Raw genomic sequence first — 20,870 nt, 5'->3', positions numbered from 1 at the left:
GGGTTCCTGGACTGGGTCGAGGCTCGATGTTACCCGCATACAGAAACCCGAATCCCGATATGGTCGCCAATCATCAATTACCTGGCGAAAGACATCACCACTTTGCTGCCCTCTTGTGAAGATCGTACATTATTCGATCTAGGGATGATGGTGTTCAAATGGCTCCGAGAAGTAGAGAATGAATCAGACTGGATGACACAGATATGAATTTTATGCCGTAGGTGTATCTCTTAGCCATGATCTCTAGTCTATCGTCTAGCAGTAATCAATGTAACTGGATCTCTTTGAACGAAGATAAAAAAACTAAGGGATTGCTTTTATCAAATAAAGGTGTCGAATTGCCCTCTGACCTCTCCTTAATATGGTGGGTTAAATGCATTTGTCTCAAAGCTATGCTGACTTGTTTTTCTAACCTGCACATTATTTCACCAGCATGTTAGCGTATCATGAAAAAACTGCTCGAAAAGCTGAATCTAATGGTACTTGTTTCGCTCCGAAAGATCTGTGTTCTCAAGGTACACCTCGATCTACAGAAAAGAGGCCCATTAGTTTCACAGTGATATATCCCGAAGTAGAAAATGACGTCACTCACTTTGTTGGTCATCTTTGAATCGACATCCTTGCAGCATAGACAAGCAGCAAGACCCAAAACCCCAAACGCCATCGATACCATAGCCACAACACTAGAAGAGACCATTAGAAACCATTATTTCCCACTGTTTCCTCAAGAGTGCGAGTAAGAGATATGATTATGTGTGCTTACAACATCGCTTTGCAGTAGGCCTGGCTAAGAGCCGCCTCTGCTGCTGCCACCACGGCAGGGCTATATGATTTCATTGCGGTGGCACCTTGAGATACCACAGCCAATAGGTCTGTGACCTTCGACTCCGGCAGTCCTGCGGAGATGGCAGCGGAAGGGACATATATAGCCGTATATTTCGCCAAAGTGTTACTGTAGACTGTTTGGTAGATTGAGGTCGCAACTAAGGGCGCGGATTAGCATGATCCAACACGACAGAGCAATAAAGTCAACGTACCAGCTCCAGCAGCAAAGCGAATACACCCCGATATCCCACCACTAACACCGAGATTCTTATGCTCAACACCCATCTGCGTAATCGCAATACTCAAATAAAGAGCCCACCCAAACCCAGCCTGAGAGAGGAAGATGAAAGCAATCATAGTCCCCTTATTAGTCGGCGTAACAATACCAAGCAACGAGCCGAAAACAACCATAACAAACACCGACCCGGTAAGCTGCCAGTGCCAATGCCGCAGTTTACTACCAAAGCAGGTGAGAAGGATAGCACCGAAGAAAATAGCGAATCCCTGCGGCAACGACAGAATGACAGAGTATTTCCAGTCCGCGCCGCCATTCGTGTAGAAGACCGTGATCATCTGCGGCCATAGGATGCTAGACGAGTAGTAGAACATATTGACGACGCCGAGCGCAATGACAGGCGCAGTGAAGTCGCGGCCCCACGAGCTAGCGAAGATATAGGTGGGCGTCAGCGGGTATTTCAGCTTGCCGAAGGATTCCCACAGCGCGAAGCAGATGAGCACTGCCGCGCCGACGACTAGCGGGGCGACGACGTGGACGTCGTTTGAGTCGTACACGCCGGCCCAGACAATGCCCATTAGGAAAGGGACTGCACCGCCGATGAAGAGGAAGGCACCTAGGTAGTCTAGGGATTTGAAGGCTTCTTTGTATGGGATGCCGAGGCTGGGTTGTGTGATTAGTTTGATTGGTTTCACTGGACTTGGGCTTGGGCTTGGGGGCTTACGGGTGCTTGGGCGGGTGGTAGAGGAATAACAGGCCGAGGAATGATAGACCTTGGAAGATGGCCACGCCCCAGAAGTTCCAGGCCCAGGTTCCAAGCTCGTAGCCGTAGCGGGCTGTTACCGGTGCGACAATGACGGCTATGTAGACTGTGAAATCGGCGATCACGACTCCGATGTGTCGCCATTTATTGGGGAGGAGTTCTGGCAGCGCGAATGCAGCCATCTATATGATGAATGATCTTTTAGCTGGTCCACTTGAGGAGAGATGGAAATAATCGGGCTCATACCTGACAGTTTGCACCGCCGAAACCAGATATAACGAGCCCGGCAATGATTTGGTTGGTGTTCTTTGCTGATGCTACCACAATATGACCGACGAAGCATACCTAAAGGAATGTTTAGACGCGCCATGTATTAGGTTGCAGTGATCGAATTACCAGATTGCCCAACACCAAGAACCAACGTCGACCTAAGAGATCGGTATTCGGGCCACTGTGAAATCTAATTAGCTTTGCACCTTGAAGATATAGGTATTTTAGAAACATACAAGATCAAGAAAGCGCAGGTGATCGAGATAGTCCAAGCCTATAATTGGATTAGTACTTTCCATTGGATCCTTTGAATCATCTTTACACACTGGGATAAACCAGATATATCCAGTCGGATCACCCATATCAGCAGAGACCATGCTGCCAATTGCCGCAACAACGGGAATAGGCCAGAAAGAAAGGCCATAACCGCAAGAAAGAATCTATGCGCGATTAGCATGCACACCATAGTAGACTTGTCATATGCATACCGAAGAGACGATCCATGTCTTTAAAGTGACAACTGGCTCAGTTATTTCATTGGAAATCGAAGGTGAGCTTGGTGTCTCCGTTGGAGAACCAGCCTGCACCGAACCCTTTTCTGAGTCCACAGCCATGCTGCAATGCAAGAATGCAATGGGTAGAAAGGGGGGGAAAGGAAATATAAACAATTTTAACAATTAACTTCAACCATACTTTAGTTATATGAAGAGGAGAGGGGCTTCCCAACGGCTTAGGATCCACTACAGTATGAGGAAAAATCCCCGAGCATTGAGTCGTACACTATGATCCGGTAGACTTTCGTTTCCTTTTTCCTCGATAAAAGTTATTCTTTCCTCATTAACTCTCAAACACTATCGCATCTCAGCTCATATGATGGGTTCACATATTGAAACACGGGTTGCTATTGTCGCAGGGGCCACTGTCAGTACGAAACCAACTACACAGGACCCGCTATCAGTCACTGACAAAGATCCATACAGTCTGGAATGGGAATTGATCTCGCCAAGGACCTCTGCACAAAAGGATGGAAGGTTGCTTGTGTAGGTCGGCGCCAGGAGGCCGGTGAAGCCCTCCTAAAAGACCTACCACAAGACAGAGCGCACTTCTTTGCCGCTGATGTCTCCAACTACGAAGAGTACGCGAGTGTTTTCAGCAAAGTGCATCAGCTCTGGGGGCGTATTGATGCTTTATGTGCCAATGCCGGTATTGTCGATACCTCTTCTATCTACATCTACGACGCGAAGACCAACAGCATTGACAACATCCCGCCGGCACCGGACCTGTCCGTCGTGGATATCAACTACAAAGGCGTTGTGTACGGGACCCAGCTGGCAATCCATTTCATGCGCCATAACCCGCAGCCTGGTGGTCGTATTGTTGTCACGGGTAGTATTGGCGCGATCTTTCCCCACGAGTCGTATCCGGTATATTGTGGCTCCAAGGCTGCGGTAAACCACTTTATACGGGGTGTTGCCCCATTGCTGAAGCAAAAGGAGAATATTTTCATCAATTGTGTCATGCCAGGGATTGTGAACACGCCTATTGTGCCACCCGAGATGATTGCCGCTGTCACGCCTGAATGGTAAGAATTTGTGTTGCCGTCGAACATTGCAGAACACTGACATCACTTTGAAATTAGTCTCACCTCTGTGCAGACCATTCTCAAAGGCTACGAAACCTTCCTAGAAGACTCGACCGGCCTGTCAGGTCAGCTGTTAGAGTGTTCAGCCGACAAGCTGATCTACTACCAGATGCCTGAACCCGGAAATGGCCATATCACCAAGCGGGCTGTCACGGTCTGGGAGCCACTGTTTCGTATTATGCACGGGGAAGACTCTGGGCTTCCGGATGCTATTCCGTGAGCATATCGGAAGAGTTAGCTGTAGGAAATAATACAGTGCATTTCATCTATTCTAGCCCGACCCACGGAGTACTACTGCCCTAACGGGCCAAGCGTCATAAAAAAGTACAGATAGGCTCCACCACTAGCACGGTCTGCGACGATCTTCGCCCTCAAGCTCAAAGCCCAAGCGAGCCAATAATAGCTTTGTTCGACTCCGTATTGTCGCATTCGTCTTGTCCGCGGCAACAGGGGTCTTCTCTTCCGCGTGGGTCTCCAACGGCGGAAAATGTGATCTATCACCTGTGATATCTGTTTGAGAGCTCGTTAATGGCGTTGCCGCTCTTGAGAAATCGAAATCCACTCTCATCGGTACTGGCCCGTGTTTTTCCCGCTTCAACGCTCTGCTCGTGACTTGGCCCCTGTAAAAGTGACCCTTTAAGGAAGTGGCGCTCGTCCCGGACGGCCCGTCCATGCCATTTATGGTTAGAAAACATAAACTGGACGAGAGTTGATCGAGTTCAATCTCGCGTTCACTACTTGATTGGTCCATGTGATCGAGAAATAAATCCGCAAAGGAGGTTCCAAATCTGTTGACTCGGTTAAACCCCTGCAAGTATAAGTGGAGTATTTCCCGTGTATTTTTTTGTTCGTGTTTCTCGTTGGGGGCCATTTCTGTAGACTTTCCCCTTTCTCTGACGGTATTTCATTGAAACTTGGCCTATTTTGTTCTGTCATAATGAATCTCCAAAATAGGCTCATTCAAGGCTGAAAAGAAAGATGAAGACAAGCCTGAAGACTCAAACATCGTAACGGAGATAATTAACTATCGCAGAGATCTAAACACCAACACCAACAACAACTTACAAGGCTAACCACTTTTGCCTAAGTTGTACCGATGATCTTACAACATACGATATAATATATTATATCTCCATACGGAACCAGTTCCGCCATCTAACCATTGAGAACAGCACCCACTTGATTCTCGACCACCGTCGCCTCCATCACCTCACGCATACCCTCATCACAAAAGACATGCTGATCCCGGAAATAAAACCCGCTATCCGAGATCTCCACTGCAACTCCGTACAACTCCTCCAGGGGCAAGTGCCTGCCGGGTGTATCAGTCAGTCCCCGGCCCGCGGGTTTACCACCATCCACGAGCTGGAGCACAAGCCGGGCGATCGTTTCCACATCGATGAACCGACCAGGCGGAAAACTGTCCCAGCCCGTCGAGTCGACTAGATTAGTGCGCACGATTCCTGGGCAGATGGCGTTGACGCGGATCCCGCTTGCGTGGAAGTGTTGCGATATCGATCGCATGAATCCTACTACGCCGACTGCACTGTGTTAGTTTCGGTCGTTTAAGCAGAATAAGAAATAACATTGTAGATGATATGAGATCGCAACCAACAGATCACATCGATATCATATGATGGTACAATAGTACGCGGGGATACGGAGTACATGGATACTGTACAAATTAAGGTGGAGAACTCACATTTGGCCGCAGAGTACAGCGGCGAATAGAAAGACGGATACAACCCACCACAGCTAGCAGTCATGACCAAGCTCGAGTCTCGGCCTCTGTGAGACGAGTGATGGAAATAATGCTGGGCCAGGTAAGCCGTGAAGATGACACCCTTCAAATCAGCGTCGATCGAGAGCAGGTCCGGCTCCGGCGGTGGGCACACATCCCTGCTGTTCTCTGCTTGTGGCGTGGAGTAGAAATTGGTGCGTTCAATGACACCTGCGTTTGCGAATACAAAGTCGAGCTTGCTATGCTGCTGGAACATGTCCTGAAACGCGGCTGCAAGGTCGCTGTATTTGGTCACATTGGCGTGATGGAATATTGTCCGGGGTAGTTCTTTTGCTGTATGGGCTCCTCGCTCCGAGCTGATGTCGAGGATGTGGATTTCCCAGTCTTCGCGTAAGGATAGAGCGTTGGCCACGGCCAGGCCCATTCCGCTGGCTGTGTATTTAGTTAAGTTTAGCTTCTTTTTGCATGCGTGGGTTTTATGCGGGGGCTCATCACACCTCCTCCTGTGATTAATGCGACTTTGGTCATATCCCAGAGATTTCTTGATTTCATGAGTTTCAAATCAAGCTACCTAGGAGAACTCTTATATCATTCGTAGGTTCTTCGGATGGCTGTGTAGCAATGAATCCGTACCGGGTTGTGATTATCTTTGCCATCAATCTCCACAGCTCAATTATTCCTTGAGCTAATAATCCCTCACGGAGTCAGTCCGGGCAATGTCCGGGCTCCTGAAAAGATCAGCCCTATTATTTGTCAGGTAACATTCGGTTTTTTGACAGCTCCCCTAGTCGGATTCTTCATATCTGAGAGATGAGGTATAAGCTGTTTAATACTTGACTTGAAGTAAATCAGATATGCATCAGATGCACGGCTATCCTTTGGATCTCTACTCTTGAAATCGGGACGATCGAAGTCCTTGAATCCACAACTCAGTCCTTTGTCGTGGGGCAATACTCCGTAGTTCCCGTCCCATTACACCTGCAGTAAATTTGGTGCCATCTTAGACTTAGACAAGGGTATTGCTGTCAGAAAAAATCTAAAATCCTTGCTAAAATCCTTGCACAAACCCCTGTCAAATCCTTTTCAGGAATGTGCCACACGATTGCGGAAAATATCCGTATGTTGTACAGAGTAGTAGTGTCCCTAATCATCGCGACATCAGAGTGATTATAAGCAAATTATCTATCACCTATCGACAGTACCTTATGCCAGAGACAAATCCCTCGAGTTTGGTGAACTGAATGGCATAGAGTGATCCTACAACGAATGTGTGTCCTAGACCTTTGGTCTGATCTTGAAGTAGATCGGAGCGAAGATACCTAGCGAGGTTCATGTTGTAGTAAGAAGCTGGAGGTGATAGATCCAGTCTGATCGCACCGTTTCTGATCAATTGATATTAATATCGGGAGATCCTTTCTCCATAGTGTTATATCTTATTGTCAAGGCATCCAAGATTGCTTTTGTCACGAACGGACATTGTCATTGTTCTGAATTTTCACCATGTCCGCCGATGCCTTGACAGCTGAGACTTTCACTGAATATGGAATTGGCATGCTCTTCCTCTTAGTCCGGCTATATGCCCGACTAAATATAGGAGGCCTTCGCGGGCTCCAGCTGGATGATGTTTTTGCTGTTGCTGGCATGGTATGTTCAGTTTCCCCAAGCTTCACTAGGTTTGTTTTAACAGCGTCATGGCAGCTATTTTGGACCACGATGACTGCTATCATCTATCTGCTGGGTAAATACCAACCATAATTACCCCTTACAACACAGCTAACGTTGAAATAGGGGTGTATGGAAACAACATCGGACTAGACGAGCAAACAGCTATGCTTGTCCCAGACAGCAAAATATCTGATATGATCCTCGGATCGAAGCTGGCTTTCATGAACTGGATATGGTACATCTGCTATATTTGGTGTCTAAAGGGTGTTCTTCTATGTCTTTACTGGAAACTCACGTATGTCAACTTGTCACCCATCAACGGTCTATTGAGCATATCTAAAACTTCACAGACACGGAACCTGGCACCGTCACCTAGTTACAGCAACTGCAGCATTTTGCCTGATTACCTGGTTGATTTGCCTCTTGACGCATATCTGTATCTGCAGGCCAGTTGAGCGAAATTGGCAGATCAAACCCTACGCAGGAGGCAAGTCTCGATAGTTATTCACCCGACAGCCAACTAACCGAAACAGACAGCTGCACTCTCCGCGGACCTCTTTACATTGTCATCGCCGTTTTCAACGTAATGCAAGTCACCCCAAAAAGGCCCCAGACCCAGAACCCCATACTAACACTATGGTGAACAGATCCGACACCTGCATACTCCTCATCCCAATCCCAATCCTTGCCAAACTTCAAATCCCAATCGAACGCAAAATAATCCTGGTTGTGATGTTCTCCTCCGGGGTCTTCATTATGATCTGCACGATTCTACGCGCCTACTACTCACTCTCGTCGATCACAAACCTCGGCACAGCACTCGGTTGGGCAGACCGCGAATGCTTCGTCGCAGCCATCGTCGTCTCCCTACCCGGCATCAAACCGCTCTTCCGCAACACGCGCTGGCTGGGCTCGACGAACCGCAAGAACTCTAAGAGCCATTACTACAACAGTGATGCGTGCAATGGAACTTCCGGGAAGACGAAGACGTTTGTTTCGTCGCGGTCTCGGAAGAGTGGCGGGTTTGAGCTGGACAGTGTCCTGAATGCAGATAAGGCGAGACGCGCTTCCGGGGCGGGGAGTGAGGAGTATATTCTTGAGGGAAATCAGGGCGTGGGGGTTAGTGATGGACAGCATGACCCCATAGCTATTCGGGTTACGACGGAGTATACCCTTAAGCATGAACAGGGGAGTTCTTAAAGGTGTGAACTAATTCCGTTTGTATAAGTGATGAAAAATTTCCAAGGTGGTGAGAGAGTCCTCACTGTCACTCTATCGATATTTGTGATGTGACGAGAGTGCCATTGTCTGGTCAACATGATCTCATCATCAATGATATGCTGACATTACGATGCTGAGTTTGGTGCGCTTAATTACAAACTTGTTTTGTTATATTCTTTCTCGTCAATCTTCGGCGTTTTGGGAGTCCATACCTCTTCAGTGTCTCTTGGCCTGTTCACGTGATTTATTATGACCCGACGAGTTCTCAGTTTTGCCAGTTGAGCGGTCAAAATCTTACAATTCTCTAATGATATTCTTCAACGTGTAAAGTTATTGGTCGAACGAGTGATTATCCTGTCTCAAACCGGACAATGGGTTGCGCCGCCAGCAGCCTCGGTTTGGCCACACTTGCTGTAATCATGAGAAAATCAGATACTGAGTATCGATGGGCTTCAATATGCCCCAAACGATCGTACTCCGTTCGCGCGCGTTCGACTCCTTTTTTGCTGCTTCACTCTTAAAATAGAGCAATATAAATTGAACCGTTTTACTTTGATTCTCGCCATCCACCGAAGGGATTTGCTCAATGACCCACTCGTGGCCCTTTGGTACTATGCCGAGGACCGAGGCTGGCGGCCCGTAGATGCGCGGTGGATATGTCGCGGTACCCTATACCAGAATTCACCGCCTTTTAGAATTCTCCTAGTTCTACCGATTTGAAACTCCTAGTCGGCAGTATATTTAATAGGAAGGCGGTCTAGGAAGACATTTTCCTCCTAAAATACTTACTTGCTTACTTACTCAGGTATGCTTGCTTATCAGCTTCTAATAGTCGTAATTAGTTTGAGATTTGTAACTCTTTTAGAGAGAGGCATTTTAATTAATTAGACCTTCAAATTTGAACTTAATGCGACCGTTGGAAAGTGAGTAATTAGAGAAAATATAAATTGCTGTATACTCATTACAGCTGTGGAACTACGACAAAACTAATTTTCTGCTCGGCAGAAAATTAGTCAGCTAGCCATACGCTGTGGTCCGATCCGTCGCCCATACAGGCGCGTGCCAGGCGGTGTAGATTTGAAGAGCATCCAACCTCGAACCCAAGAAAAGAAAGACCAGCTAGCCAATATGCTCCGAGTCTGGCGACGGTCCGGTTTTCCCTCGTCAATTACTCAGCATTGCCTCCATTACTCCATTCGACCATTATCTGACATAGGAAACAAAACCAACGCCCCTGTGCCCCATCCCAGGCCCCGCAGCTCATCCCCAGGAACAGATTCGCAACAGCCAACTCTTCGTTAGTAGTAACCTGAATTCCCTGCAATTGCTTAAGGACTTTGTCGCTGACTTTAGATTTGAAGGCGATGATCCGCATTCGTACACTGGTGGAAGATGGCTCAATCGGGACAACCTCGAGCGAGACTCGCGCTACATTGCGTTTGACTTCTCAGCGCTGTGTGAGCGGGCCATTCGCGCATGCCCAGGAGCAACCAAAATTATCAAATACGAGAAGCGAGAAGGTGGATTCAACCGAGTCTTTCTTTTAACAATGGACAATGGACCTTGCGTTATAGCAAGGATACCCACCAGTATTGCTGGTCCGCCAAGGCTAACGACCAACTCCGAAGTTGCAACGATGACTTATTGTAAGACTCATCAGTATACCGGGATATGGCTGACATGCTCACTGCATTATGTCTCTTATAGTACAGTCCAAGATCTCACTTCCGATCCCGAAAATTCTCGACTGGAACGATGATCCTTCTAATCCGACTGGGACTGAATATATCATCCAGGAGCATGTGGCGGGTGTTCAACTACACCAAGTGTGGCCTGCAATGAACACGGAACAGCATATGCTGTGTACCAAAGCGCTTTCATTGACATTGAAAAAGATGGCTTCTCTGGACTTCCCGGCTTATGGGAGTCTATACTTCGCAGATGCACCTCTAGACTCTAACTCCAAGGTTCCCTTTGAACAGGGCTTCTGTATAGGGCCACATTGCAGTCCGGTCTTCTGGAACCGGAATTCAGGGGAAAACGAGCTCTACGGTGGCCCAAGTCCCAATTGCGGACCTTGGAAAGACCTCGCAAGTTATTATCATGGCTTGATAGATACCGCTTTCTCTCGTTTGCCCACAGCAGCCACTAGTAGTCGCGAGACTCTGCGACATCAAGGATCAATCCAAGATCATATCCGTCTATTGAAAATCAGTCAAGAGGTGATACAAAAGTTAATCGAAGATCAGCGCATTAAGGATGCTACTACTCCAGCTCTTCTCCACCCGGACTTCCACAAGAGGAATATCTTCGTCTCAGCCAACGAACCAACCGTTATTACTGGCCTGATAGATTGGCAATCAACAAGCGTCGAGCCCGCGTTTATCTATGCCAATGAGACACCCGATTTCGCTGCGCTTTCGGTCATTCCCGACGAAGATTCATCCGAGAACGATCAAGATGACCCTGAACTTTCTAAGCGGCAGGAAAGAGAACTGAGAGATACATCCATCTGCTACCAGACATACGATGTGATCATGACAGGCCTTACTCCTAAACTCCGCCCCGCAAGATTACTTGACCCAACTCTTTTCCGACTCTTTCACTACAGCCAAACAACATGGAGCGACTCCGCTGCTGCTATCCGCCAAGAATTGATCGAACTTTCGACTGGCTGGGAAGAGCTAGGCCTAGAGGGCTCATGTCCATATACTCCCACAGAAGCGGAATTAAAGCAGCATGCTCGAGACTACGAAGATTTTGAGTCCGTTCAAGCACTGAAATTATGGCTAAAAAACACACTTGATACAGATTCTCACGGATGGATCCCGAACGATGCATGGGACGCTGCGAGGGCTGTTCATCGCGCAGCGTATGATGAATGGATACAGACTGCCAAAGACGCTGAGTCTCGCGGTGAAGACATGACAGTGGAAAGGGCGGATAAGATGTGGCCATTTGACGCTAGGTAGTCAATCTTCTTGCGGATATCGCCTGGAACCATCTCGCCTTGGTTCACAGTGACTAGCTCAACGTTCTCGGCGCGACGCAACTTACTTGCAATATCGCTGTCATAAACAAGAATAATGATATGTATTATGTATTACGAGGCCCGTCAATATTTCTACCCAACTTTAAGTGGACAGACTGATAGAAGGGGGTGGTATAGCTCCCGTTGTCCAATTGAAGAGCCAAACCACCTCCGACAAGAATTTGGTCATTCACCCTCACTTTTGATATAGGTACAAGAATAGTCGGCCGCCTGTGCCTTTGTTACCCTATATGCATCAGCATTGAAACCGAGGGTGACTAGAATCTTGACAAGATCCAATTGGCCTGCTCTGGCATAAATTACGGGGCAAAATGCATTAGTGACATGCATCATGGTCCTGCCAAGCCTCCATCCAGTAACTGCAAGTGGTTTTAGTGTGCTGATCCCAGTCTAGTAAACAAGTTTTCGTCCTATATCGTAGACCCGCATATGCTAAATGGTAGACACGGGATCATCCCTGTTCACTCATCTATAAGTGGTTTAGTTGGACTGGCTCCATTATTCTTCGGGACGAAAATAAACAATGACAATGCAATAACCCCTTATAGCATTAGCCCACATTTTATCTAAGCATGAGATACCTAACTAACTAGCTAACTATCGGGACTTTTGTCACAAATGATCGCTCTTAGACAGCAATTCCCCTCATCTAGCCAGATGCTGGGGATAGTTCATACTTCCGTTCTAATTTTGCCATTTGCTCTCGGTGCAAGGTGTTTGTTCCAAGTTCACGGACAACGTTCAAAATGGCAGTCATCGATTTATCAAACAGACCTACTATTCATCCCCAAGTTGCCATTACACCCAGCGCCCCCGAGAAACTGGTGCATTTGCAAAAGGAAATTGAATCTCATTCCCAGGCTTACAGAAATGGCAACGCCGATGCGCGCCTGAAGCTGCTAGAGACAGCCCGGTCTCTCGTACAGGCAATGGAAACACCACAGGAAACCATGCTACGATACTGCTGGGCCCAGGTACGTCAGAACAGAGATCTTAGTTCAGGAACCAAGAATGCTTATTCGATTGTTTATGCGTAATAGCCCACAGCGTTCGCCGGCATTGAAACCTGCATCGATCTGGGGATCTTCTGCATATTAGCGCAGACTGACAAGCCTAAAACGGTAGCAGAGCTCGCAGCAATAACAGACGCGGAACCCGAACTTCTCGGTCAGTGATAACTTTCAAGTCAAATAATTATGACGCTCATAATTTCCAAGGTCGTATCATGAAGCATCTCGCCACAATGGGGGTCTTTGTCGAAACTGGTATGGATGAGTATGGCCGCAACGGGCTAACTACCACATTGGCTATTAAGCGGTACAATGATGCTTGGCCGTGCATGTAAGTAGTTCCACCTCTAGGTTGTTCTCCCGTCCATATTGGTGTACTGACTTGATTTCCGCTGGCAGTAATGGATGCACCCTCCCAGCAATCAATGCGCTGCCCACCTGGCTCAAGAAAAACAATTATCGAAGTCCCACCGAAGGTACAGACTGTCCGTTTACCCTAGGATTTAAAACCGAATACCCCTTCTTCGAATTCCTCAACGGCAAGAACCCCGACTATCCCGAACTCGGCGCTCAATTCAACAATCTCATGTCGGCCTACCACCAAGGTAGACCTAGCTGGATGGATGGAAACTTCTACCCAGTACAAACTCTCATCGAGGGAGCAAAGACCGGCGAGGAAGACGTTTTCATCGTGGACGTTGGGGGAAACAAAGGGCACGATCTAGACGAGTTCGTATCGAAGTGGCCAAACACACCAGGAAAATTGATCCTGCAAGACCAACCGCATGTTTTGAATGATATCAAGTCGTTGAACCCGGCAATTAAGCCCATGGCCCACAACTTCTACCAAGAACAGCCCATCAAGGGTGAGTGGATTGACACACAGAGAGCGTTAGCTAGTAGCTGACATATCTGTAGGCGCACGAGTATATTTCTTGCACTCCGTCCTGCACGACTGGAATGACGAGATATGCCAGAAAATCTTGTCACAATTGGTCGCCGCCATGACACCCGGATACAGCAAGTTGCTGATCAATGAGAACGTTGTTCCCAATACCGGGGCCCACTGGCAGGCTACTTCTCTGGACTTAATAATGATGGTGGATCTTGCTGCTAAGGAGCGGACTGAACAGCAGTGGCATCAAATTATTGAGCCAGTTGGCCTCAAAATTACTAAAATTTGGACGCCGCTGGACAGTGTTGAGAGCTTGATCGAATGCGAGTTGGCCTGAATAAGCCTAATAGTAAGAAGAGGAAGATCAATAAACTCCATTTTTATACTTCTCAGGTGGTTTTAGATATTTAATATGGGCAGAGATGGTCCGAGAGGACGTTGTTCTATAGAATTCCCTTTCTAAATTTATTGGGAATGCTACTCTTTATGAAATCGATTTCTCTTTCCCTTAATTCCCCTAAATCTTCAGCTATTACTCTAGCGCGAAGTATCATGCATTTTTTTGCTTTTGAAAGAGACACCGGGGGGGGAGGGCGAGGGCTGCCTGTGGAATCCCACGATCCCCCCGTTTCTCTCAACAGAAATATTTCGTTATGGAAATTGATGATGCAACAAGTCTAGTAGATTTCCTCTCTTTCTTTTATTTGTCCAAGGGACAAGAGCGTAAAGCATATCAGTACACTAAGTTACACATTGACAGAGAGGAAGTATCGGGAAGAACACAGAGGAGCGCAGATCGGGGGAATGGATATGCTGAAAGATCAGGAGGGGAAAATGCACCGAAGGCAATACGGGAGATGGAGAGATGGCAGAAAGGTCTATATAATACACAACTCCAATCCCAGTCCCTGATATGCATTACAGAAGAGAGATCAAGCAGTAGGCTTGTCTCTAGGGAGGGTGGCGTCAAACAGGATGCAGGGATTCGGCAGGTCGGTTCTAAGCCTTGCCAGCCTGCTTCTTCTTCTTCTCCTCGGCGTCAAGCTCGGCCTTGGGGACGAGGGTGTCGCCCTCGACGTTATCGCCTGCAGCAACGGTCTCGGTCTTCACCTGGGTGTTGACATCCTTGGCGCGGGTCTGCTTCTCAGTGGGGTGCGACGACGCATCTAGCTCGGCGGCAGTGGAGGGAGCTTCGGGGGTAGCGGGAGCTTCGGAGGGGGGAGCATCGGACTGGGGTTGGGGCTCATCGTCGTCTTCCAGCTCGGCGCCGTAGATTTCGGGGTGTTGCCGGAAGCAGTCTTGCATTCCCCTGCAAAAATTGTTAGCACAGGACCACTGCCTTCAAAATGACAGTAAAACATACTTGAATTTCTCAACGCAGTCGATACCCTTTGGCTCTTCCTCGGAGTAGACGAAGCAGCTGAACGCAGCCTTGAAGTCCTCTCCGCATGGCCCGTGGGCCATGCCTCCAAGACACGGGCAGTCCCAGTTGATCTCGCCGGTCTCCGGGTTGAACGCAGCCTCCTGGCCAGCCTCCTCCTGGAGCTCCTGGGCATTCAGTCCACCTTCCAAAGCAGCAGACTCGTTCTTTTGGGCCTGCGCGGCAGCTCGTTCTTGCCGAATCTTGGGAGTAATGGAGTCGAGAGTCTGGGGGTTGGCATCATCAACATTTTGTTTCCGGATCGAAGAAAGGATGGAGACTAAAGCCAAATGGAAGCAGAGTTAGCGATTTGTGATTCCAAAACTCAGAACCTTGACGGTGACGGGATTGTCGCGGCTTGCAACCCCGGGGACCGAGGAACAAGGGCAAACCCCAACTCCAATCGGCGACACGTACACTTCGGCTCCTCGGAGAAAGTACTGCTCGTGTTGTAGTAGTAGATAGCACCACCGGCCAAGCCCAATCGCAAGAAGGTATTCTTCCAGCTTCTCGACTTTGTCGGACCGGTGCTTATCAATCGTCTGTTCGCTGGTGTACGGGCTGCGACAGCGGGCGCGCGAGCGAGCGCTCGAGCGGCGGGGCGGAACATTATGTGTGAGAGGAGTGCGGATCAATCGAATTGACCGAGAGTTCCACCAAGAAGGGATTGAGAGGAGGAGAGTCGAAACACCGCGGGATGGAGAAGTTGGAAAGCGATGTGGATTTTGGCCTGAGGTTGCGTACCCGCGTCAGCCAGTCACGTTGCAGCTTGGTCAAGATAATTATATCGTCACCACCAACCCTTTCGGCCTTGATTTCTCTTGGTTTGTTTACGTCTTTTGGACTTCAATTTGGTTTGTATTCATCTCTTGCAATGGAGTGGGATCCCAGCCGATTCTTCCGTCCTGAGGGGAGTCCTTCGCCTTACGCTCTTCTCATCCTTAACCAGCCAATCAATGAGAATGCTTTTGGAGTGTTGAGCAGATATGGTAAGATTCTATATGAATTGTGCATAGATGCAGTTCTTGGATAAGAGATGCTAATGCCGATGCAGCATCCTATATTATTTGCGCCGATGGAGGTGCCAATCGGCTTTTTGATATGCCAGAAGTTAATGGAAAGGGATCTAAAGCAGTAAGCTATATATATAGACATTAATTGCATAGTCTCTCTGGACTGCAACTTTACTCTCAACTGCAGCACAAAAAGATCAAGCTGACCAGAGAGATAGCTTCCTGACTCCATTGTCGGCGACCTTGATTCTATCCGCCCCGCAGTGCGAAGACATTATGAGAAGCTCGGAGTGCCCATCCTCCAAGATCCAGACCAATACTCAACAGACTTCACGAAATGTCTGAAATATCTCAACGTACATGCTGCAGAGATCATGGCTTCTCCCCGAAAAGGAGCAAACACTCGGACCAAATCAAAGACCAATGGCGCAAATCAAAGCACATCAACCTCACCATCTGATCAATCACCTCTGGAAGTTGTGATCCTCGGCGGTCTGGGTGGCCGTGTGGATCAGGCTTTCTCCCAAGTGCACCACTTGTACATGATGACGCAGAAGCAACGCTCGATTCGTGAAAATGAAGCCGACACCTCTGATGCCAAGCCAGCTGCAGGTGGTAACCTATATCTCGTCTCCGAGGAAAGCATTACCTTCATTATCCAAACAGGGAAGAATACAATCTACACGCCTGCAACAAGACGAGCAGATATCGCGACAGCTTCGGGATCTAATGTAAGCAAGTCACCGAGAAAACGGAAGCGCGAGCAAGAGCAGGAGCAGGAGCAGGAGCAAGTGCGACAGCCAAAACCAGAACCAGTATACTTCTTCGAAGAGAATATCGGGATCATCCCCCTCTCGTCACCTGCCGAGATTACAACCCATGGCTTTGAGTGGGATGTGGAGAATTGGCATACCGAGATTGGAGGGCAGATATCCACGAGCAATCATATTCGCGCCGACAAGGTGGAGGTTGAGACCTCTGTCCCGGTTTTGTTTACAGTGGAGTTGGCGGAGAGGTTGAAGAGGTGACCGTGAGCGTGAAGCATGACATTGGGTACGGAGGTTAATAGGAACCACCACGGCAGTCTGTCCGGGGCCTAACGCTTTACGAAGCCTCGGCTGTCAGAATCACATAACGCTATCGCGAATTTGCGATTCAGCCCCCACCCATAGCAGCATATTTGTTAAATTGGCTTCCACCAACCGCTGCGTGTCCCGTGCGCGTTTTGATCAATATAAAACCCCACGTGGGCTTCTGTTTCGATCTCTTCATGAACCGCTTGACTCCAAGCACCTGTCAAGAACCCTGTCGTCGGCATCTGTGGGGTTTGACGACATTCCGCCTATCTACAGAACAAAGGCCTGAGCCAGCATCAAAAGCCGTCCACAGCATGCGTAAACTTGACTATAAATATACTACTACTCTCGGATATTCTTGTCATAGACTGGAAAATAATGAATCGGTCATTAGGGCAAGCAGGGAAGAATCTCCCAAAGAGATGATCAGAACAAGAACCAGAATAAGAACTCCCAAGGCGCCTGCTCTGGCTATAACGGGAGACCAAGAAAGATAAAGGAGAAGGCAAAGAAAAAACCCAATATCGCATATCGCATAACCCATAAACGAAGAAAGAACAACGGTGGAGACGGATGAGATAAAACACGCCCAACCACTGAAGAACCATTCGCCAGATAACCTGTACAGCCTCACAAAAGTCATATTCTGTCGCTTATGGGCGGTGCAGAATAGCTTCGTACAGAGCAGTCACACCGCCGATAGCAGATCCAGTCAAGATACCGAGGTCTCCACCAGGGACGGAGTCAATAACCTTCCCAATAGCATACCGACTATAGAAACCAAAGAAGTTGAAACCTTTGCCGAACACAATGTGCACGAGCAAGGCTTTGACGATGTTGAAAGTCAACGGATCAAACTGGGCGAGATTAGGCGCAGACTGGGTGCGGCGCGCACTGCTAGAAGCATTCCAGCTCAAGTTGATAAAGTAGGCAGAAATCAAAGGCAAAAGCAGACAAGTAAGGAACCACAGCGAAAACGGCCCCCAGAACGATCCTTCCAGCAGCACAAATAAATCAGGAACCCGGACCCGAATCGCCGGAATCTGTGCAGCTTGCACAACCGGTGTAGTGGTAAGGAAGCGTATCGGGATCAACTCTTTCGCAAGACTGCCACTCTCAAACAGCAGCACGATGATCTCAACCGCCTTCCCGCTGCTCAGCGTTGCTCGCAGAGAATGCGCCCGCTCTACCAAGCCCGATGCAGTCCATGCATCCTCAATTCTCTCGCGCAACTTGAGCGTCTGTGCGTCGATAGCTTCGGTGATGGCAGCTGGAGATGCGGGCAGTGATGGCTCTGGGTCCACGACGGTAGAGAGAACTGCTGGTTGACGGGGTGTCTGTTGGGGTGTTTGGCGCGCAGACTGGCGTGCGCTCGTGCGCCCCACAGCTGGCGTCGGGCTGATTACAGTTGGGCTGGGCTCGGCTTCTTCCGCATCCTCGCTACTGCGTGGGTTAATATATGCGTGATGACGATAGATCGAATGGCGCGTTGAGGCCGCTCTTACTTATTTTCATCTGTTTCCTCTTCCCTCGCTTCCTTCTTAGTAGAGCGGCGTGCCGGGGTTCGTGCCGGGGTTCGCGCGGATTCGCGCTTCACGGGCGATCCTCCTCTGCGGGGTGGAGAGGCCAGGCGTAAGTAGTATTCAGAGAGGCTTTTGAGTCCGGAGAAGATTGAGCGGTTTTCACGGAGGTGTCTGTCCAGAACTACTACAAGATCATTCTTGTTATAGTCATTGTAGCTATAGATTTGATCAGCTCAGTCTATGCCGTAATCGCATTCGTTCTTACTGTGGGAGTTCGGTCTGATCGGCCAACTCGGCCAACTCAGGCTTTTTCAGCGACTTGAGATAAGGAAGAGACATAATGTATCCGATATCACTGTAGAAATTGGACCAATGTCAAATAAGAAAGTAAATGCTGGGGGGAGAGAAGATGCAAGGAGGGGGAGTGGCCGGTAATTGTTTACATCCGCCGATCGCCAAAACAAAACACGGTTTAGCGCGTTCACTCCCTTTGTTCAGTGTCATTCCGCTGGGCTTTTTGCTTTCTTTTTTATATGTATTTTAAGAATATATAACCAAGGTTGTATGATAGAAGGGTCCAAGCATTTCCTGTTGATATCTAGTTATTACGTGGCTTGCCCTTCTTCCTTAGATACTAGTCTAAACAGATATAGAACCCGGAATATAGATATGTCAATATATGCAATATGGAGTTGGAAAAAAAGATATGGTACAGGAGGCCGCAGCCAGTCTAATAATCTATCACGGAGTAGGGTACACAGTATACAAAGTGCTGAAAGCAGGGTCATAACATCCCAGATCGGGACAAAGAATCCAACGCCTCCAGTTCCCAATGACAAAAAAAATGTAAAAAGAACAGCAACCTTGGAAATGCATGCAGTTAGATGAAAGGTCTTAAGACTCTTCTAGAATCTGGTGAGCCTCGAGCTGTTTGAGCAGGTACTGATACATAACCAGCATAGTCCCGCTTTGGATGCTAGTCCATACACCGCGTGGGCCCACGCCGCGGAACCATCCGGCAATACCTTCCGTTCGATAGATCATCTTCAACCCTGTGAACACGGAGGAAGTGTCAAGTCGGGGTGTACCCGGCGGTGGGATTGTTGTGTTTGCCCCTGATGTGGAGATTGGTCGCGAGTGTGCCCGCGAAGGGTGGGAATGTGATGGTGTCGACGTGTGCGGCCGTGGGCTTTCTTTCGGTACGTTTTCAACAGTGTGTTTGGCGCCCGAAGAACCGGACGGAGGCTCTAGGGGGTTTTGCTGGGTTTGGATGCGCGTCTTGACCACATCCATCGGACAAGTGATCACACCAGCCATACCGCCGGCGGTGGCGGCTGTCAATATTTCCAAGCCCAGCCCAATGTCCCGTTGTCCAACCCATTGTTTAGCCATAGATTGCTCTTTCTCGTAGAATGCGAATTGAAGCGCCGAAAATGGGAGGTCGCGGAATATAGTGGCCTTGTAGCCGTGGAATAATGCCGAAAATCCTTCCTGGCGGACGATCTGACGGAACCCATCTTGCATATTGCGGTAGTTATAGCCCGAGTTGAAGTGCGGGTTGTTGTATCGGCCCTGCAACTGGAGTCGGGTTTTCAGCACCTCGGATGGCACATAGACAACCGACGCAGCTAAGTCGGCAAAGAAGCCGCCTGATAGATATGCAATGTTGGAGTTGATCCCCAAGTCGATCATCAAGCGCTTGGTATATTCATACACGCCGAAGAAGATCACGGTGCCGGGGAACGAGCCAAGCAGGGCCGGCGTTACTCCTCCATATAATCCGCGACAGAATCCTTCTTGGCGGTAAATTGTTGAATAGGACTGGCCCATGGAAGTGTATTTAGGCGGAAAGGTCGGATCGCCTTGTTGTCGAGTCTTGACTGTGTCTAATGAGTGCATCAACATGTCGCCACATGTTCCTCCGGTGCCACCGGCCAACATCGCCTATAATTTCAAATCAGGTCAGTCCTTGGGCAATGATATGATGCCGCTAGGGGCAATTGTACATGTAGGTATGGCGGCCGAGGTTCCTCGTCCTCCAACAGCGCGAGGTCGCCATTTCGAAGAGTGCAGCTTGAATCATCGGTTCCACCCACTGGCGTCTGCTGTGTCCATGTCGAGGTATTCGAGTCCCCCGCAGGCGGTGCTGTTGAGTCCGAAGTCGCTGTCGAGAACAGGCCGAACACTCGCGAGGTCAGGCTCATGGCAATATTATGCTAAATTGGGATCCCGAGGGTACTGGTCGGGACCAGACTGGGATATGGGGGTGCTGAGGGGCTGAGGTATTGAGCGGGAGAGGAGCACCCCTGGGAGGTAAGGATAATAGGAAAGAGTGACAAGAGACCGGGAAAGGATTGATTAGTATTGTTTGCAAGATGATTGTTCCGCCAGCCAAAATTCTGATCGGCTTCTTTTCGCCGCCAAGCCCGATAAGTCGGTCGCCTCAGGCACGAATCACGGGATTCCGTCATTGGAGTCATTCGATATTTCGAGAGAGATACGATCTAAAAACAGCATAT

The 20,870-nt window shown here is 48.7% G+C and overlaps 10 protein-coding genes across 10 annotated transcripts; 5 read left to right on the top strand and 5 right to left on the bottom strand.

Moving 5' to 3' along the window:
- Window positions 1-473: 473 nt before the first annotated feature.
- N7518_005325 (uncharacterized protein) lies at window positions 474-2,707 on the bottom strand (the record flags this gene model as incomplete). Its single annotated transcript, XM_057186252.1, has 10 exons — window positions 474-527; window positions 593-683; window positions 764-983; window positions 1,038-1,723; window positions 1,785-2,005; window positions 2,070-2,168; window positions 2,220-2,274; window positions 2,330-2,367; window positions 2,420-2,533; window positions 2,582-2,707. The coding sequence occupies 10 exons, from the start codon at window positions 2,705-2,707 to the stop codon at window positions 474-476; spliced, it is 1,704 nt and encodes a 567-aa protein (XP_057043022.1).
- A 256-nt stretch (window positions 2,708-2,963) lies between these two features.
- On the top strand, window positions 2,964-3,955 carry N7518_005324 (SDR family oxidoreductase; the record flags this gene model as incomplete). Its single annotated transcript, XM_057186251.1, has 3 exons — window positions 2,964-3,014; window positions 3,074-3,675; window positions 3,733-3,955. The coding sequence occupies 3 exons, from the start codon at window positions 2,964-2,966 to the stop codon at window positions 3,953-3,955; spliced, it is 876 nt and encodes a 291-aa protein (XP_057043021.1).
- A 935-nt stretch (window positions 3,956-4,890) lies between these two features.
- On the bottom strand, window positions 4,891-6,004 carry N7518_005323 (uncharacterized protein; the record flags this gene model as incomplete). Its single annotated transcript, XM_057186250.1, has 3 exons — window positions 4,891-5,276; window positions 5,438-5,908; window positions 5,974-6,004. 3 exons carry the CDS (start codon window positions 6,002-6,004, stop codon window positions 4,891-4,893), a joined length of 888 nt encoding a protein of 295 aa, XP_057043020.1.
- A 972-nt stretch (window positions 6,005-6,976) lies between these two features.
- On the top strand, window positions 6,977-8,341 carry N7518_005322 (uncharacterized protein; the record flags this gene model as incomplete). The annotated part of the gene is made up of 6 exons (XM_057186249.1): window positions 6,977-7,120; window positions 7,175-7,214; window positions 7,265-7,436; window positions 7,492-7,628; window positions 7,675-7,729; window positions 7,789-8,341. The coding sequence occupies 6 exons, from the start codon at window positions 6,977-6,979 to the stop codon at window positions 8,339-8,341; spliced, it is 1,101 nt and encodes a 366-aa protein (XP_057043019.1).
- Window positions 8,342-10,056: 1,715 nt separating this feature from the next.
- N7518_005321 (uncharacterized protein) lies at window positions 10,057-11,334 on the top strand (the record flags this gene model as incomplete). The annotated part of the gene is made up of 1 exon (XM_057186248.1): window positions 10,057-11,334. The coding sequence occupies one exon, from the start codon at window positions 10,057-10,059 to the stop codon at window positions 11,332-11,334; it is 1,278 nt and encodes a 425-aa protein (XP_057043018.1).
- Window positions 11,335-12,160: 826 nt separating this feature from the next.
- Window positions 12,161-13,656, top strand: N7518_005320 (uncharacterized protein; the record flags this gene model as incomplete). The annotated part of the gene is made up of 5 exons (XM_057186247.1): window positions 12,161-12,388; window positions 12,455-12,581; window positions 12,632-12,755; window positions 12,824-13,290; window positions 13,343-13,656. The coding sequence occupies 5 exons, from the start codon at window positions 12,161-12,163 to the stop codon at window positions 13,654-13,656; spliced, it is 1,260 nt and encodes a 419-aa protein (XP_057043017.1).
- Window positions 13,657-14,318: 662 nt separating this feature from the next.
- On the bottom strand, window positions 14,319-15,349 carry N7518_005319 (coiled-coil-helix-coiled-coil-helix domain-containing protein; the record flags this gene model as incomplete). Its single annotated transcript, XM_057186246.1, has 3 exons — window positions 14,319-14,628; window positions 14,683-15,019; window positions 15,157-15,349. 3 exons carry the CDS (start codon window positions 15,347-15,349, stop codon window positions 14,319-14,321), a joined length of 840 nt encoding a protein of 279 aa, XP_057043016.1.
- A 264-nt stretch (window positions 15,350-15,613) lies between these two features.
- N7518_005318 (thiamine diphosphokinase) lies at window positions 15,614-16,780 on the top strand (the record flags this gene model as incomplete). The annotated part of the gene is made up of 3 exons (XM_057186245.1): window positions 15,614-15,728; window positions 15,794-15,873; window positions 15,971-16,780. The coding sequence occupies 3 exons, from the start codon at window positions 15,614-15,616 to the stop codon at window positions 16,778-16,780; spliced, it is 1,005 nt and encodes a 334-aa protein (XP_057043015.1).
- Window positions 16,781-17,481: 701 nt separating this feature from the next.
- N7518_005317 (uncharacterized protein) lies at window positions 17,482-18,690 on the bottom strand (the record flags this gene model as incomplete). Its single annotated transcript, XM_057186244.1, has 3 exons — window positions 17,482-18,271; window positions 18,334-18,567; window positions 18,617-18,690. The coding sequence occupies 3 exons, from the start codon at window positions 18,688-18,690 to the stop codon at window positions 17,482-17,484; spliced, it is 1,098 nt and encodes a 365-aa protein (XP_057043014.1).
- Window positions 18,691-19,245: 555 nt separating this feature from the next.
- On the bottom strand, window positions 19,246-20,555 carry N7518_005316 (putative mitochondrial carrier protein; the record flags this gene model as incomplete). Its single annotated transcript, XM_057186243.1, has 2 exons — window positions 19,246-20,295; window positions 20,358-20,555. The coding sequence occupies 2 exons, from the start codon at window positions 20,553-20,555 to the stop codon at window positions 19,246-19,248; spliced, it is 1,248 nt and encodes a 415-aa protein (XP_057043013.1).
- Between the last annotated feature and the right edge of the window lie 315 nt (window positions 20,556-20,870).

Source organism: Penicillium psychrosexuale (genome assembly GCF_028828465.1).
Source record: "Penicillium psychrosexuale strain IBT 29551 chromosome Unknown utg000003l, whole genome shotgun sequence".
Classification (NCBI taxonomy): domain Eukaryota; kingdom Fungi; phylum Ascomycota; class Eurotiomycetes; order Eurotiales; family Aspergillaceae; genus Penicillium; species Penicillium psychrosexuale.
Note: the sequence above shows the minus strand (reverse complement) of the source record. Positions and strands in the feature narration are given on the sequence as shown.